Source organism: Trachurus japonicus, chromosome 12 (assembly GCF_045865225.1).
Source record: "Trachurus japonicus isolate A0001 chromosome 12, Traja_1.0".
NCBI lineage: Eukaryota > Metazoa > Chordata > Actinopteri > Carangiformes > Carangidae > Trachurus > Trachurus japonicus.
The window spans coordinates 16,017,776-16,034,467 of NC_140918.1; the positions used below are offsets into that span (position 1 = coordinate 16,017,776).

Here is a 16,692-nt window from a genome sequence, read left to right on the forward strand (position 1 = left end):
CCTCTCTCTTTATCTCTTGGACTTCTGTCAATACTTTAACCCTGCACATCAGTGAGAGCCTAATATTGTCTCAATTTATCTTCTGCCATTATATATGGAATTGGATTTCAGACTGGTAAAGTGTAGAAATCCTACTTTTTATTGATTGATCTATAGACTTGATTCAATGAGATGAAGTTGGGGCAAAAAAGAAAGTTGTTAATCTATCTTAGTCTATTTAAAGAAGTACAAACAGTGAGAACAGTCTCACCAGTTTGCCAGAGCGTTAGACGACATCTTCAAATAGTTTGTCATGACCAGAACACACTCGTTCACTGTGATAGGAGATAAAGAAAACCAGCATTGGACATATGCAGAATATTTTGCTTCCAAAATGCCAAAAAAGATGAATCAATTTTCAAAATCAAAATTGTTGATTGATTTTCTGTTGATCAACTAAAGCTCAAACTCAACCTTAGTTCCACCGAAGCCAACAAAAAACCCAGTCATTTCAGGAACGAGGTTGGGATACAGCATAGTATGGTGATATTATGTGTGGCAATAATGTTTGATACACAGACTCCAAATATTGATCTTGAAATAGAAAAAGTTTTTGGCACTAGAACACTAAAATTCATTTTTTTTGTCAGTCAGTCTGCTTGTTGCACAATGACACATGAGATGAAAAGACCAGAGAACTGATAAAATCAGATCTTGATAAAGTTTTTTCATCACAACATAATTTACATTTGCAGAAATGTAATAATTCACAGACACAGTCCTGATATATTATTACAATACTCAGAATATTGCAAAACTTTTAAATCTCAATAATATCAAATCCTGACTTCGGTGTTGTGATAATATTGTATCATGGGGCCTCTGGTGAGTCCGACCTCTGAGTTAGTTGTGAGATTTCCTGCCTGGTGGTGGTGCTAAGGCTGCAGTCCATGAGGTGTTGAATGATAGTAGACTATATTTAAATGTAACACCTCACTGTTCTCATTTTGCACTGACATTGCATCATCCCTATTAGGTGTATTAAATAAACTGTCATATTAAATTCAGTGGGGCAGAGCATAACCACCTTTTCAAAGTTATTTTAACAGCGTCTGGGTGTATTATTTATTTTACAGCATGACAACATTCAAAACATCGAAAACAACATTTCCCTTTAGAGTTTTTTTTTCTAACCTTTTAGATTTTGCTCGAAATGAGTCACCAGGACAGGAAGTGACAGTTTCAGACTAAAAGAACATTTCTGTTTCGTCACAAGACGAATGAGGGAGTCCGAACTTGAGTGTGTCACACGTTGTTTCCAGGTTAACAAGACATTTTGTCACCTTATTCTATAGTGTCAGTCTCATGCAGTTGATTGTCTGTCACCCACATGACTAACAGCTTTAAATCTTTAACAGAAGCCTGATCAGATGTCGACGTGCAGTTTACAGAAGTGAGTACTTCCTGCTGTTTAGTATAGTGGTAACAGAACATTAGTACACAGAGCAAACATGTTGTACACCTGAACACCTCCAGAGACTCTGAAAAACCTGCAAGGTAAGACTTTATCTTCCAATCAAGAGATATACGTTTTTCAAATATGATTGTTAAGCAAATTCAGAGCGTCATTTGTCTTTGGCAACAAAAAAAAGCCTCTGATGAAATTTTACTTCCTCACTGGTAATAGTAAAAGCTGCGTGTTTCAAAGGAAGTGTCTGTATCTGACTTATCTGCAAAATGTTACAGAGCGTTGTGGGGTTTTTTTCTTCTTTTTTTAAAAAGAGTGTGTACATTTCCTGTTTTTTTCTGTCAAGCAGTGTCACAGTCAACACGACTCGTCTCCAAGGATGTTCCTCCACAGAGGCTGAAATGAGCTGAAGTGAATTATTGTTGGTTTTTATCCTCATATCCAATCATCTGCTTCTCCGGCACTGAGGTAAGACCCTGACCCATTTAAAAACTCTGGTTGAAAAGCTCAGGCCTTTAGGGCAAAGATTACCTTGTATAATAATATCGGATAAAGTCACTTTTTAAAAAAATGTTGCCCAACAATATTTTGTTCTGTTACCAGAGGAAACGTGTGTCGTTTACCTTCCACCTTACATGCTAGTTGAATGGTTGTAAGTTACAGAAGACCTGTTTGTACAGTTTTTGAGATCAAAAATCTATATCATTAATTCATTTATTAATCATTATTATTTTGTATAGACTCCTTTTCAGGCAGCTAACTCTATAAACGTGGAGGTTCGCTGTATCTTTCTGTGAAAATGGGTGTGAGGAAAGACTCATGACTGTTTCATCATAAGATGTCACTAGCAGGCATATGACACATTGATTTTTTTTCCAATGTGTGTGTGTCTTTTTACTAGTTTTCCCATCCAAACCCCATGCTCTAGAGCAGTGTTTTTCAACCTTGGGGTCGGGACCCCACGTGGGGTCGCCTGGAATTCAAATGGGGTCGCCTGAAATGTCTAGTAATTGATAAAATAAAATAAAAAAGATTGCTAATTAACTAACTGCTTTTAAAGCAGTTTTCGCTAATGCTGCATTCCAGGCCGGCTTTTGAAATCGTAAATTACAGCTTCAAGTCACAACTTACGACTTTGTAGCGTTTCAGGCAACCCACTCGTGTTTTTCCGACCTGTTTTACCGGTGAAAGTCACTATAACGGCCACTCGTAACTTCTGACCCGTGAACTCGCACCAGTTCGAACTGGTATGACTTCATAGGTCGGAAAAACAGGAGTTACGAGTTTCCTTGAACGCACCATAACAGTCCTCGTCCCTACGTCGCCACATTCACGGCGTCCCTTGGCTGCACACACAGCCCTGCATGCCGTTCTCTCTCCTCATTGGATAAAAACTGTAGGATACGATAAATGTTTTCTCCTCGGCTCAGAGCAGAGCAGAGTGACTGACAGACCCGTGTTTCAGACCAAACACTCTATGTAAGTGATTGCTGTCGGAAGATATAACTAATATAACTAAATATATCACTTACTTCTGCTTTAAGTAATTATTATTCTTTTTAAAGTTTTGATTAAACACCACAGACAATCTTAAACAACTGTATTCTATACTTTCATTTTCTCAAATATAAATCGAGTTCAAATAAAATCCAACATATAAAAGCTGAGCTGGTGCATCTTGATTGACGCAGTGATGTCAGAATGGGGTCACGAGCCAGAAAAGTTTGGGAACCCCTGCTCTAGAGCCTGATACACTTGAATCTCTCCTGTCATTTCAGATCTTTGGTTCAACGATGATGCTCCTCGGTGCGAAGGCGTGTGTCACGCTGCTGTGGGGAATATCTGTTTTGTTTTCCATGGAGACCGACAGCGCCTCCATCCCAGAAGCTGACAACAGCAGCGGGAACTCAACAGCTGAACCAAACAAGGCGAACAGTTCACTCGCCACTGCAGAAGACGTAGCTCACAGTGAAACAGAAACGCAGACGTCTGTGGCCACGGTAACGACTCACAGGCCTGCAGAAGCTGCTGTTGCTACTGCCATGTCACCCACAAGGGAAACGGAGGAGGTAGCTGATAACACCAAAGGTGACGACACAACTGTTCTGTTTGTCACCACGGTAACGGCAACTACAGGCAGCTTGGGCCCACAATGGCGTCACAGCTCTGCAGCAGCGACTCCAGCTGCAGGTGATGCGCAAACCATCCCTGATACGACAATGTCAGACACAGCTACACAAACGGAGGGTCAGACGACAACAACAGGGTCACAACAACAACCATCCAGCTCTTCTGCTGTCATGACAACTCCCGCAACAACTTCTGCAGCTCCTTCAGCAACAACGGCCGTGACTTCACCGCCCCTTACGTCTGCATCTTCACCATCATCTCCCTTCACTACCACCGCTGCTGGTAACGTCACCGATGGGGCTTCACATTTCAATCAAACCCCCTCAGATGCTACAACCGCAGAGACGGTCGCTCCCAGCACCGAGGCAACCTCTGCGGTTCACTCTTTGTCTTCTTCGCCCGTCACAACTGAGCTCCCAGCTACGTCTCAGCCCGTTTCTCACTCAGGAACTCACACCTCCTCATCACAACTTCCTGCTACACCCGGGCCGAGGTCGACCACCACCGAGGCTCCCACCACCACAGCCTTAAACCACTCCTCTACCTCCACCTCCACCTCTGTCTCCTCTACCTCCACCTCCGTCGCCTCTCCTCCCACCACCACAGCCTTAAACGACTCCTCTACCTCCACCTCCGTCGCCTCTACCAACGCGACGGGAATCCTCATCCCTCGTGTTCCCAAGAGGTTGCCGATCCCAACGACCAGATCGACCCCCGCGCCTCCAACGACGACCCACGAGGCCACACAGACGCCGCCGCAGAGCACCGAGGTCCAACCCTGCTCCAGCAGAGGGGTGGTGAAGCACTGCCTCATCGCCATCGCCTCCTTGGGTGGACTGGCCGCCGTCTTCATGGTGACCACCGTCATCCTTTGCGCCAAGCTGTCGACAAGGAAGTACAAGGTCAAGAAACCTCAGCCGGCGACTGAGATGATGTGCATCTCCGCTCTGCTCCCTGAGAGGGATTACACCTCCTACACGAGGCAACGCAATCCCATCTCTAACGGCGTCCGGGTGTTCCCCACCGGTGGGGACAGCGATGAGGACGTGGGGGACAACCTCACCCTCAGCAGCTTTCTTCCTGAGAACGACCGCTATCTTTAGATATAATACAGTATATTTTATATTTAAGTGACATCTCTGTATCGGGCCTTGAGGACACATTGATGTCCCCGATGTGGAAACGTTTGCTGTTTTTAATAAACCAGTGCTTCCTCTTTGGTGTTGTTGGTTTAGCTTCGATGCACAACCTCGTGTCTGTGCAGAGGGAGGCACTGAAACCACAAACATGCAAAGTTACTGTTTCATCTCCACGAACCATGAAGCGAATCTGACATTTGAGCCGGTGGAGGTCATCAAATCTGTATTTTAGGCAAGAATGAACTTGTTTTCCATCATTTTACACTTGCCTTCCTCTGGACTCTTTAAGCCAGGATGAGGAGAACGATCAAAGATTTTTTTTTTTTTTTTTGAACATCCTGAGCTGAGCCCTGATGGTGTTTCACTTAGCGACAGGAGACAGGAAGGCCAGTTTCGTCAAGAGATTATTGTTCCTCACAGACACTGTTCAGTGTACAAGTGCTATTCTAGCAGCTGTGAGGCCTAATTGTATAATTGGAGTATTTTGAGCGATGATAAACTTTATGTGACTGTGCTTGCACGGGTGCTTGTGTAGAAATGCAGTTTCTGTCTTGGCATAATTTATTAAACAAGAGTCTTTTTCACTTTTTGTGATGTAATTTTTTTTTCTTCCTGCCTTTTACTTCCTTGCAGCTCTTCTGAAAAGGTACTTGTGTTGAGTTTCAAGGCAGTTGTTGATTATTTTTTAGAGCTCTTTCCTCCATTTAAACCCAAGAAAAGATTCATTCAAAAGCAGTGGAGGTTATACTTTTAATATGAAGGGATTATTTGGCAGTTCTCCTGTTGAAAATAGCGTTCTAAATTTGTGCTAAAATTGTCCGAAATCAGAGTTTAAATAACAAAAATATACAAAATAAACTGAAGTATGCTTTTTTATCCCAACTCCTGATGTGTCTCTGAGCGCTCTGTGGCCTTTATAAAAGGCTTTTCTTCTACCCAGGACTTGATTTCATATTCACTTCCCTTCCTGTGAAAAGAAAACAGAGCCCTGAATGCTTCTGAGGAACATGAAGCCATGTTGTTTTTTTCTCTTCTTCTTCATCTTCTTCCTATTTTTTTAAAACATCTAGCAATGTGCTGCTGAAACAGATGCCGGTGACTATCAACAGAGCTGAGACAAATGTAAACCAGGAGGATGCCGGACCTCATCTCGTGCTCCTGCTGACCATATAAAGCTATGACTTGCCCTGACTGATCACAAACATGGAGGACTTGCCAAAAATGCATTCACATTGCATACACAGTCACTCTCAGTCTCCGCTCACGCAAAGTCACACTCGTTCCCTAAAGTGGTCACACACGCCGTGTGAGTTTAATTGCTTGCCTGTGTAAGGGGGTAAAAAAAAAAACACCACATTGTTTCTGACAGTCTCCCCCCTTCTCCTGGCTGTTACACAGGAAACATTAACCTCTTCCTGCACTAGCCGGTCACTCATAGGAGCTGCTGTCTGACAGAGGTCGGCTGCTAGTCATCACTGTCAGAGGCTATACGGTTAAAGGGAAGGCCGAGCTGTCAGTCAGTCACTCCTGGAGATATACTTTAGATGAGAAGCTGCTGAGGATGATGGATGATGATGTTTGAGGGGTTGGTTTACGCAGCCATTAAGTATTTATTATTTGTTGTCTCGGTCTGGCACGTCCAGTTCGCCACACAGGAGAGTACAGGAGAGGACCCTGCCCCCACAGCACATTATAAACTCCTACCTAACAAGAACAATCTGTGTGCAGAGCTCAGGCACTCTGAGGGAGACTGGAGGGGGAGGAGAACAGAGGAGAGGCAGAAGGAGGGATTTGTCCTCATGGTTAACAACATTTCTTTTTTTTTTCCTTTTTTTTTTTTTTGGTGCTATCCAGACAAACCTCCAGTCTGAAATCTGAAACTGCAGAAGTGGCGTGGCTTCCCCGAGTATTCAGTGCTCTCTCTGCTGTGCCTGGTCTCTGTGTCTCAGTTCACTTTTTTTTCCCCAGACTGGTTTGTTTCACTTCATCAGAGTTGACTCCATTAGAGACACTTCTTCTGCTGCAGTGAATGGTGAGTTAAAGTATTTTTTCATTTCATCCAGATTCCATGTAAATTAAACTTTTTCATTGAACAACTGAAGTTTCATATTAGCTCGTGTGACACTGTGTTATGCCTTCAGAGCAACGTCCAGACTCAGGGATAAAGGATTTGTCTTTTTAAAGTTAAAGTCAGTCAGTTGTGAATGCTTAGACGACTCGGATAGACACAAAAAAAAAAATCTGCTGAGTTGAAGAGTGATTCCTTGTGTGTATCTGCGTGCATATGACTGCCATATGTGCAGATGTTCATGCATCCGATTGCATAGGCATGTGTGGTCATGTATATTTGGTCTGGGGGTGAGGAGGTGATTCAATTTGAAAAAAAAAGAAAAGAAAAGGAAATCCTGCTCCAGATGAGAGCGGATAGCTTCATGTGGTCCAGCTTGCACACAGATGCTGCAGAGTGGGGATGATAGTGTGAGAGCTGCGGCCAGGCGACACAGACTGAGCAGAGAGCTGATACGACAGAGGAACTAAACCAACTCATTGTGTTTTGATTTTGCCTGCCCACGCACTCAACATTTTTGAATTCTGCTACAGTATGTATGCTCAAGAGGTTCTTCTGATTTCATGAATTAAGTATAAAAGTTAAGGCTAAACTGGGGTAAAGGCTGCTTGTTTTACTTTGAGGTGAAACAGCAACAAGACTAATGACCAATTTATCTATTGCTTTGGTACAATGCAGTGAATCTATATATGTGTAACCTCTATATTACACCCTTATACAAAATTGTAATATGATTATTGCGGGAAGTGAACCCAGTGTATGGTGTCATGGTTGTTTTCACCAAATAGATTTTCATGTCTTGTTATCTTCATGTACAAAGTAGTTTATGAATTACGTCAATCCAGATATTAACATGTGGTTGTCAAAGCCAGAGCATTTAAACAACACTACTTACTTCCTCACAGGCTCTTCTGGGCAATAAAATCTAATAAAATCTATTCATAGTTATGTTTCACATACAAATTGAGCACAGGCTCATCATTTCCGGCCGCCATCTACTTCTGGAAACTTGAAAGAGTGGCACAATTTGAAAGATGGGCGACTTTTCTTCTTTCTTTTCCTTTCTTTCTTTTTTTTTTACTGAATATTTCTTAATCCAGATGTTCAGAAGTGTCTTTGAGGATTCATACCAGTGGTTTAAGTTGTTGAACAACTCACCAAATTTTTTCCAAAGCTGATTTATTTTCCAGAAAAACAGATGTTCGGCTCTTAACTATCTTCACATAAGGGGCTGGCATTTCAGACACTGACGTTTTGCTGTTATTTACAGATCCTGAGGGGAAACGATGCTCCCGATGGCCCTGCGCAAGATCGGCCTGTGTGTGGTGTTTTGCATCAGCAGCAGTCTGGCCACTCCTATACCTTTTCTCAACTCTCTGGAGGGAAGTGCAGATGAGGAAGACATTGAGAGCTTTACTTCCTCCCTGCCCACCAGCTACCCCTTCTCTAAATACCAAACCACACCTGCTGTCAGCCCTGCCCGGGTGGAAGCAGACTTTTTGGGTCAGGTGGTGAACTTCCTGGAGGAGAACATGCTCCTCATCCTTGTTACAGCCACTTTCCTCCTTCTCCTCTGCCTTATCATCTGTGGGGCAATCTTCATGAGCCGCAGGCAGAAGGTCAACGCCTACTACCCTTCCTCCTTCCCCTCAAAAATGTATGTGGACCACAGGGACAAAACCGGAGGTGCTAAACTCTTTAATGAAGTGCCAGAAAAGCCAGCTCCCGAGCAGGAGAGTCAGCCAGTGGACTCTCACAAGCAGCTCCAGGCCGACATCATGAGGGCTGCCAAGAGCCTGCGCACGCCAAATAAATCTGCGGATGCTGTGGAGGGAAGTGAACAGGACAGCTCTCAACCAGATGACAGCGTCCTGGAGCAGCAGCTGCCACTACCGAGCCTCCCCGAGGAGAAGGAGCCGAGCGAGCTCCCAGACGGCGGAGCGGCTGCAGAGCCGTCCTCCACTCCTCCAGAGCAGCCTCATCCACAGGAAGACGATGATTCACAGCAGCCTCATCCAGGCACGGATGACGCACAGGAGCCTTTGATTGGTCGGAGTCTCCGGCCCTCCTCTCTGCATATTCACAATGACTCTGCTACACTTCAGCTGATCGCAGGGGAGAAAACTGCCTTCTAAGCAACTATGAACACTGTGACCTGAGTTCACTCTCCTCCTCCATCCCACAGGCCGTCATTTGTGCAGAAAAACCTCGAACATTTTCTGCAAACACAGAGGAAAATGTAAAAAAAGAGCTTTCCTCTGCCTGGACATTATGACATTTTATAAACATGTCTGATGGGAGTTCCTTTTAAATGAGGTTGATGTTTTTGTTGTCGTTTGAAAATCCCTCAACTTTCCCGCATAGCGGCAGTTCCAGTAAACATTTAGTGGGACGGTCCCAGTTACAGCTCAGTTTTGGTTTTATGTAAGCACACTACAATTCATATATTCTTAATTCACCTCCTGAATTATAAAACCTTTTTAAATCAGAGACCATCTTGACATGTTTTTCCATTCATGAGGTGATGTCATCCTTTATTCTACACATTCAAAGCAGTCAATCCCAAATGAATCAAACACAAAGCTGATTTAGGATACGTTTATTGCAGACTGTGAAGGAAGCAGTACTAAATAGCTACAAATTACACTTAAAACCAGTGGACTTTTTTCATTGGTTCAAGCCAGTTTTGCTTCATTGCATATCAAAAGGTCAGTGCTTTAGGGTGCAGGAAGGATACTCCGACAGCTTTTAGCCTTTAATCAACTTCTCCATCACACCGTTTTTCAAATTTGCACTCGTCAAGCTCCAAATCTGAAAATATATCACAATCTCAAAAATAAGGCTCTGCTCTGTACCAACAACCCAAACAGTGCTCACATATTGTGCGTTTACGTGACAGGCTAAAAAGACGACACTTGCAGGGTTAGAGGACCACAGACTAAGCCTGGTGCAACACTGCTACAGAGGGTTGATGATTGTACTGGTCATCAACGGATTAGGTGTGCGTTATCAATACTGCAGGAAGAAGTGGAGCAGTGCTACTTCTCCTCCGGGCAGTGGGAAGCAAGCAGTGGGCTCGGATTAATTGCTGGCCCGGGCTGCCTCCTGCTGGCCGTCGTCTTGCTTGAGGCGATAGTCAGCCAGAGCAGCCTTGATGGCATCCTCTGCCAACACTGGGGGGAGCACAAAGGAATAAAAGGTTGAATATACATAAATATAAGGCTTTTCAACTTTTAAAAGAGAGTGCCTTAGATTTTTTTTACACTATCATACATTAATATGTAGGAGGACACTTTAGAAATGGAGAAAATCAATGGACGGATTCACTGAAGACTTACTGGAGCAGTGGAGTTTAACCGGTGGAAGACTGAGCTCTTTGGCAATGTCAGTATTTCTGATGGTCAGAGCTTCATCCACCTGAGAAGAAAACACACACATTGTAGCTCCACTAACCCATAAATCTCTTTACCAGTCCATTAAGCGAGGACAGAACTGTTCACTTACAGATTTGCCCTTCACCCACTCGGTGACCAGAGAGCTGGAGGCTATAGCAGAGCCACAGCCGAAGGTTTTGAACCTGGCATCCACAATCTTCCCCATGTCGTCCACCTCAATCTGTCAAAAGGAGAATTTTGAATCGCATTTAAAAAAAGGGACTTATATGACTCTCCTTCCAAAAAAAAACCCACAGGAAATGCCTTAGAGCAATGCTAAACTAAATAATTTAGCGCCATCTACTTGTTGAAACAGGAATGTGCTGTATCAGTGCTCTTTGTTTGGTTTGTCCACACTCACTGTGTTGTAACAGTTCAGCCCTGATAATTCTCTGTGCATACAAAAGGCTGTAATAATATCCATATTTGGTGACAAACGTACCTGGAGCTTCATCACATCTCCGCAGGCTGGAGCTCCCACCAGACCAGTCCCGACGTTCTTGTTGTTTTTGTCCAGTGATCCCACATTTCTTGGGTTCTCATAGTGATCAACCACCTTCAGACCGCAGAGACAGGAAACAGTATTTCAGACGAGCTAAAATGAATTATAGCTCACATGACAGCAACGTCCCAGAATGCTTTTTCCAGTCCAATACAATTAGAAAATAAATGTCTAAAATTCTGTACATCACTGTTATACAATTATATGTTTCCTCCATTACGTAAGAGACGCTGAAATAAACAGATTAGGACTGGATTTCATTGTCCTCCATACTCCTGCATCCTGCCCCTCTTCCCCTAGTTTCTGCTGAGTCACTCTGACCAAGACCAACACAAACTGCCTGAGCTCATGTCGCAGTAACAAGTACTACATTATATACACAAAATGTCATGTGTTTTTAAATTACACCAAGTCTGTGTGTTCGATTTCTTTAAAAACTGTCATAGCTTTTTGGATATTTATGATCTTTCAGGTTTTTATGACATGTTTTATGGCATTAATAAAACTAGATATTGTTGCTTAGTCTTAGGTTTATAAAAGACTTGTTTGGGTAAATATTAAATTGTGTATATTGTACAATGTCATACATATTATGTTACTATATAGCATATTATAGTATATTATGTTTAAACATCCAGAGAATACAAACCATCTCTATTTACAAGCATAAACCAACTCAACTTGAATGGTTTTGTGAATCCTCTGTCTCCCTGTTGCATCACACACTCGTGTCGCACAATGAAATCGAAACGTCTGGATGCCATTGTTGTGTTACATAGCTATAATATGTTGGACCGACCAGAAATACAAACTAACTCTTTCACAGGTGCGTTTACAGAACATGTACTGTACAGGCTGTGTGGCACGCTGTGCTCCTGACAGCCCTTAAGGCTTATTAATCGGATGTGATTCAAGTATCAAAGCTGTGGCAGTGCCAGCTGGGGCGGAAGATTAGTGATGTTATTCTAGTCTTCCACTTGCTAACAAGCCATGAGATGAACCAAATAATGTTAAACAATTGTATTTAACTCGCTGATGTATCCAACATACGACCAGTTTATCTGTTTTATCTACGTACATGGTATGTAACCCACATGGAAGCAGGCTGACGTAACCTTACATGGGACATTTTACTGAGGCAGCCTGAACAGGATTTCTACAGGATTCACAACACTTACATAAATATCTGTTTATAAAGGGATGAAATATTATGGGAAACCAGTATAGGTTAATACAGATTGGATGTAACTCCACATGGTTTTTCACTCTTTACCAGCAATATGTAATAACAATATCAGTTTTATAATAAATTAAATAATAGCAAAATGGAAATTCTGAGTAAAATACTCAATAAACACAGAGAAAAGTCCCATACTCATAGTAATAATGGATTACAGTAACTAAAGACAGATGATAAATGTTTAATTCATTTACAATCAATGAGATTTAATACTCCATTATGAAGCCTGACTGAATTTAATAATTTTAGGTCACTAAAACATGAGTTTTGGTTAATTGGTTAAACACAGTGAAGCCAATCACCTGCACCAGGATGTCACTATGTAACGGTATCTGTGACACCTGTAAACATAACGGCAGCTACTCAGCGTCTGTCAGAGCAGTAGTTATTATCAGACTGGATGTTTTTTTTTACCTTCTTGTGGTAGCAGCACTGGGTGATGAACTCCGGAGCTGAGACCCTCCTGGTGATGAAAGCCAGAGGACTGAGACACTTGTTCGCCACGGTGCCGGCCATGTTGAGCGACTGCAGGAATGACGCAGTTTTGAAAGCGGAGGAAGAGGCTCGAGCCTTTTAGCTCTGTCCCGGCTGGGCGCTACGTCACCGCTGCGGGGGCGGGGCCAACATCTGCGCATGCGCGGTTTATATAAACAAACGAAATGTAAACATCTTTTTGTAGGGCAGTTGCCAAAAATCTATCAGTAACCTAAACTGAGGATGGAGAGCAGTTTACTCCTGTTTTAGTGTCTTTACACTGAGTCCCGGTGTGAATCAGAATTAATTTGTGCTTATTAATTAGTTATAAAGCTCTGGATTAGTTGGAGATCATCAGGCAGGGAAGCTGGTTGGAAATAAAAGGGTAAACATCAAGGCAGTACTTTTCTCTTCTGCTGTCTGTTTGTATGTCTTTAACAAAAAACAATAAATATATGTTTTTTAAAAAATCAAGCAGTAAGCTACAACTACGGTGTTAAAAACACAACATCATCTGAATTACACAATGTAAGAAATGTAAAGATGTGGCTACAGTCAACATATATGAAGTTTCAAATGAAATTTGAATAATAGACATGTTTTTGTTTCAGTTCAAGTCGTTATGTCTTTTAAATACCTACAGACCTGCAAAGTACTGGTGTTAATGTATTCTGTAAGGTCACAGATACATGTAGGCTAGAGTGCAATATTCCTTTCTGAGGAAACCTCAAAAACCTTTCCATGGGTTGGGGCCTGTGGTTGTGGGGAGGACAAGTCTCTTTGAAAAATGTCATCGGCATTTTCTTCAAATGTGGAAATGGTCACAACACAAATTATGCAAGCCAGATAGTTCTGCTTCTGGTAAATATATGACTAGTCGTTTTTAACATCCTTTCGAGGGTAATTCTGATAAACAGATAAGAACTATTTTACTTCACAAATGAACAAGCAGGTCAGGTCATACAGGTACCACAAACGCTGGCTTGTCTGTGATTTCTTTGTGTGTGCTTGTTTTACGATATCAGTGAGTTTTTTTTGTGTGTGTGTGTTTGTCTTTTAACAGTCTATGGTGTTTGTTTGTTCGTTTGTTCGTTTTTCATCTTTGAAATGTTTTTTTTCTTTTGTTTTTATATAAAATAGTCAGTAGCTACACCTTTGGTTAATGTGAACCACCAGCTCATGTGAGCTGTTTTGACTATTTCTGTGGTTGTGTCATGAGGATCTCACGTGTAGGATTGCAACAGAGGGCTGTTCTAAGACTTAAAGCAGAAGTAAGTGATATATTTGTGTTAATATAAGTCTTAAATAGTTATATCTTCCGACAGCAATCACTTCTATAGAGTGTTTGGACCGAAACACGGGTCTGTCAGTCCCTGCGTGGTTTCACTCCGGTGCTCCGGTTCCTGCTCTGAGCCGAGGAGAAAACATTTATCGTATCCTACAGTTTTTATCCAATGAGGAGAGAGAACGGCATGCAGGGCTGTGTGTGCAGCCAAGGGACGTCGTGAATGTGGCGACGTAGGGACGAGGACTGTTATGGTGCGTTCAAGGAAACTCGTAACTCGTGTTTTTCCGACCTGTGAAGTCGTACCAGTTCGATCTGGTACGAGTTCACGGGTCAGAAGTTACGAGTGGCCGTTATAGTGACTTTCACAGGTAAAACAGGTCGGAAAAACACGAGTGGGTTGCCTGGAACGCTACAAAGTCGTAAGTTGTGACTTGAAGCTGTAATTTACGGTTTCAAAAGCCGGCCTCGAACGCAGCATTAGCCAAAACGACCGGATCGCTTACTTCTGCTTTAAAAGACCCATTAAAAATGTTATTTTACCATTTGCAATGAAACCAAACCCCATAAACTGCTGTCTCAGAACAAACACAAAATATGTTTTTTATCATTTTATTTAGTGGAAAACAGGCCGCAGACTTTCACTTGTCCCATTAAGGACATCCTCTGACTGTTTTCGTCATTTTCGTCAGTATCAGCATGAAGGAAACAAAAGTGAGAAGTGACATCCAGTAGCTGGCATTCAGTAAGCGGGGACTTGACAACAGTTACTTCCACATCAAGACAAACGTGAGTACTTAAATTAGTGTTTTTTACATCATAAACTAAAACAAAATTTCCTGAGAAAACTGTAAACTGTTACCATCATCTATGTTTATATATGTTATCACAATATTTCAGGAAAAGTAACAAGCATGGACGACATGGATTATATTGATGAGGATTACACTCCGGGCAACGACACTGAGAGCAACAGCACCACAGCTGGAGGACTGATCTTCAGCAGTCCTCAGCCTGTTGTGACTAACAGCCTGGTGGCAGTCAATATCCTGATAACTGTCCTTGGCCTTGGAGGAAACTCATTAGTGATCTGGATCTGTGGCTGGAAAATGAAGAGAACTGTTGTCAACACCTGGTACGTCAGTCTGGCCATTTCAGACTTTTTGTTCTGTGTGTTTCTGCCCTTGGAGATATTCTACAAAATAACCTCACACTGGCCTTTTGGACTGGTCTTGTGCAAGCTCACCTCCTCCGCCCTGTTTCTCAACATGTACAGCAGTGTGTTTCTGTTGGTCTTGATCAGCGCCGATCGGTGCATCATGATTTCATTTCCTGTTTGGTCACATAACCACAGGACAGTGCGAAAAGCATCTGGGATTGTTGTTCTGATGTGGCTCCTGTCCGCACTGCTGACGGTTCCTTCGCTGATCTTCAGACAAACCACTGTTCATGGCTCCGTCACTCAGTGTTACACAGATTATGAGGCCAGGTCTCAACACAAGGCGGTGGCGCTGACTCGATTCATCTGCGGGTTCCTAATTCCTTTCCTCATCATTGTTTTGTGCTGCTCTGTGCTTGGTGTGAAGCTCCAAAATATGACTCTGAAGTCAACAAAGCCTTACAAGGTCATGGCGGCACTCATCTTATCATTTTTCTTCTGCTGGGTCCCATACCACACCTTTGTTCTTCTAGAGTTGGACTTGGAGAGCTCCAGTCTGGACGTACTTAACACCGGGCTGAAGGTGGGAGCCACCCTGGCTGCAGCAAACAGTTTCATTTCCCCAATGCTCTATGTCTTCATTGGTAACGACTTCAAACAAACCCTAAAGAGGTCTTTGACATCAAGGATAGAGGCGGCGATGGCCGAGGACCTTCGCACAGGTGGTCTCAGTCACTCAAAGACCAAGTCAATGGAAATCATCTAGGATTCAATTGTAAACCTTCGTCATGGAGTATTTCAAAGTGGTGATAAAACAAGAAATCATATGTATTGCCATATTTATCCTACATAGTGTAGTCTATATGTAGCCCTAAAGATGTATTTCTTTATCACAAATTCACTCAGTTTTAAACCATACCAAATCTAAATGACACACTCATGACACCCGGCCATTTGGACTACATTGGTGAGATATGTATGGTGTCCCCCAAACAGGAAAATGCTCCGTAACCTCTCTCAGTTGTAGACTGGCACTGATGTCATTTCTCATTAACTTTCATATTTACAGAATTCCCATTCAGACATAATGTATTTTGAAATTGTTTTTATGCTTGTGAATGAAATGCTTTTATGATGATGTATAGTTTTGTTTTTAATTAGCCTACCCTATGAAACAAATTAAGTGATTTTAATTAAATGACATGTTTAATTGGTTTAATTTGCAACACATAATTTGGCTGTGATCATTTAAAGACAAATGTACCTGAAGTGAAATATTCATGTAACTGCATGTATTTTAAATCTTGTCACTAAGTGCTCTATGCATACAATTTATATGAATGACATTTTACTTACAAATGTAACCCAACTACTGTTGTATATCATTGTATTTTATGTTATTTTATATACAGTAATGTTAATAAACAATATCAGTGCGGTGTGTTTTAAGTTTATTGTTTTGGTTTTAAGCATTTGGTTGATCTGCATCATCCTCTCTGTTTCAGTTGCAGGAGGCAACTGTTTTTGCATACAGTAAAACTCAGCTAAATAGTTTCAAGTTGTTGCTAGATAGCAAAATGCTAAACTCAAGTGGGTGGAGTCTGTCTTTCAGTTTTCTCTGGGAATTTGAAATGTTTCATCATTTCAAAAACACAGCCATTACAAAAGGTCAGCTTTCTTAACCGGTGGTTTAAAGTTAAGTCACAGTCAAACTCAGTCTCAGTTTAAAGTAAAAACTAAACTTAGGTTAAAGAGAGATTTAAATATATTCTCTCTCACTAGTTTGATGCAACAGAATTTCAACTCAAACCACG

At 42.1% G+C, this 16,692-nt stretch overlaps 4 protein-coding genes across 4 annotated transcripts; 3 read left to right on the plus strand and 1 right to left on the minus strand.

Moving 5' to 3' along the window:
- Positions 1–1,553: 1,553 nt before the first annotated feature.
- selplg (selectin P ligand) lies at positions 1,554–5,319 on the plus strand. Its single transcript, XM_085793478.1, has 2 exons — positions 1,554–1,915; positions 3,226–5,319. Exon 2 carries the CDS (start codon positions 3,241–3,243, stop codon positions 4,678–4,680), a length of 1,440 nt encoding a protein of 479 aa, XP_085649604.1. The 5' UTR covers positions 1,554–1,915; positions 3,226–3,240; the 3' UTR covers positions 4,681–5,319.
- Positions 5,320–6,169: 850 nt separating this feature from the next.
- tmem119b (transmembrane protein 119b) lies at positions 6,170–9,374 on the plus strand. Its single transcript, XM_085793479.1, has 2 exons — positions 6,170–6,748; positions 8,055–9,374. The coding sequence occupies exon 2, from the start codon at positions 8,071–8,073 to the stop codon at positions 8,917–8,919; it is 849 nt and encodes a 282-aa protein (XP_085649605.1). The 5' UTR covers positions 6,170–6,748; positions 8,055–8,070; the 3' UTR covers positions 8,920–9,374.
- On the minus strand, positions 9,368–12,498 carry iscub (iron-sulfur cluster assembly enzyme b). Its single transcript, XM_085793480.1, has 5 exons — positions 12,375–12,498; positions 10,661–10,774; positions 10,289–10,399; positions 10,123–10,201; positions 9,368–9,957 (listed from the first exon to the last, which is right to left on the minus strand). The coding sequence occupies exons 1-5, from the start codon at positions 12,474–12,476 to the stop codon at positions 9,866–9,868; spliced, it is 498 nt and encodes a 165-aa protein (XP_085649606.1). The 5' UTR covers positions 12,477–12,498; the 3' UTR covers positions 9,368–9,865.
- A 1,876-nt stretch (positions 12,499–14,374) lies between these two features.
- LOC146977334 (chemerin-like receptor 1) lies at positions 14,375–16,188 on the plus strand. The gene is made up of 2 exons (XM_085793481.1): positions 14,375–14,508; positions 14,620–16,188. The coding sequence occupies exon 2, from the start codon at positions 14,634–14,636 to the stop codon at positions 15,642–15,644; it is 1,011 nt and encodes a 336-aa protein (XP_085649607.1). The 5' UTR covers positions 14,375–14,508; positions 14,620–14,633; the 3' UTR covers positions 15,645–16,188.
- Positions 16,189–16,692: the final 504 nt, after the last annotated feature.

Excerpts from the sequence above, each read along its gene's own strand:
- selplg (XM_085793478.1), top strand. The coding sequence starts at position 3,241 with ATGATGCTCCTCGGTGCGAAGGCGTGTGTCACGCTGCTGTGGGGAATA.
- tmem119b (XM_085793479.1), top strand. The coding sequence starts at position 8,071 with ATGCTCCCGATGGCCCTGCGCAAGATCGGCCTGTGTGTGGTGTTTTGC.
- iscub (XM_085793480.1), bottom strand. The coding sequence starts at position 12,476 with ATGGCCGGCACCGTGGCGAACAAGTGTCTCAGTCCTCTGGCTTTCATC. Across the intron at positions 10,202-10,288 it reads AGTGGGTGAAGGGCAAATCT|GTGGATGAAGCTCTGACCAT; the intron begins GTAAGTGAACAG and ends TTTTCTTCTCAG. Across the intron at positions 9,958-10,122 it reads GGTTAAACTCCACTGCTCCA|TGTTGGCAGAGGATGCCATC; the intron begins GTAAGTCTTCAG and ends TGCTCCCCCCAG.
- LOC146977334 (XM_085793481.1), top strand. The coding sequence starts at position 14,634 with ATGGACGACATGGATTATATTGATGAGGATTACACTCCGGGCAACGAC.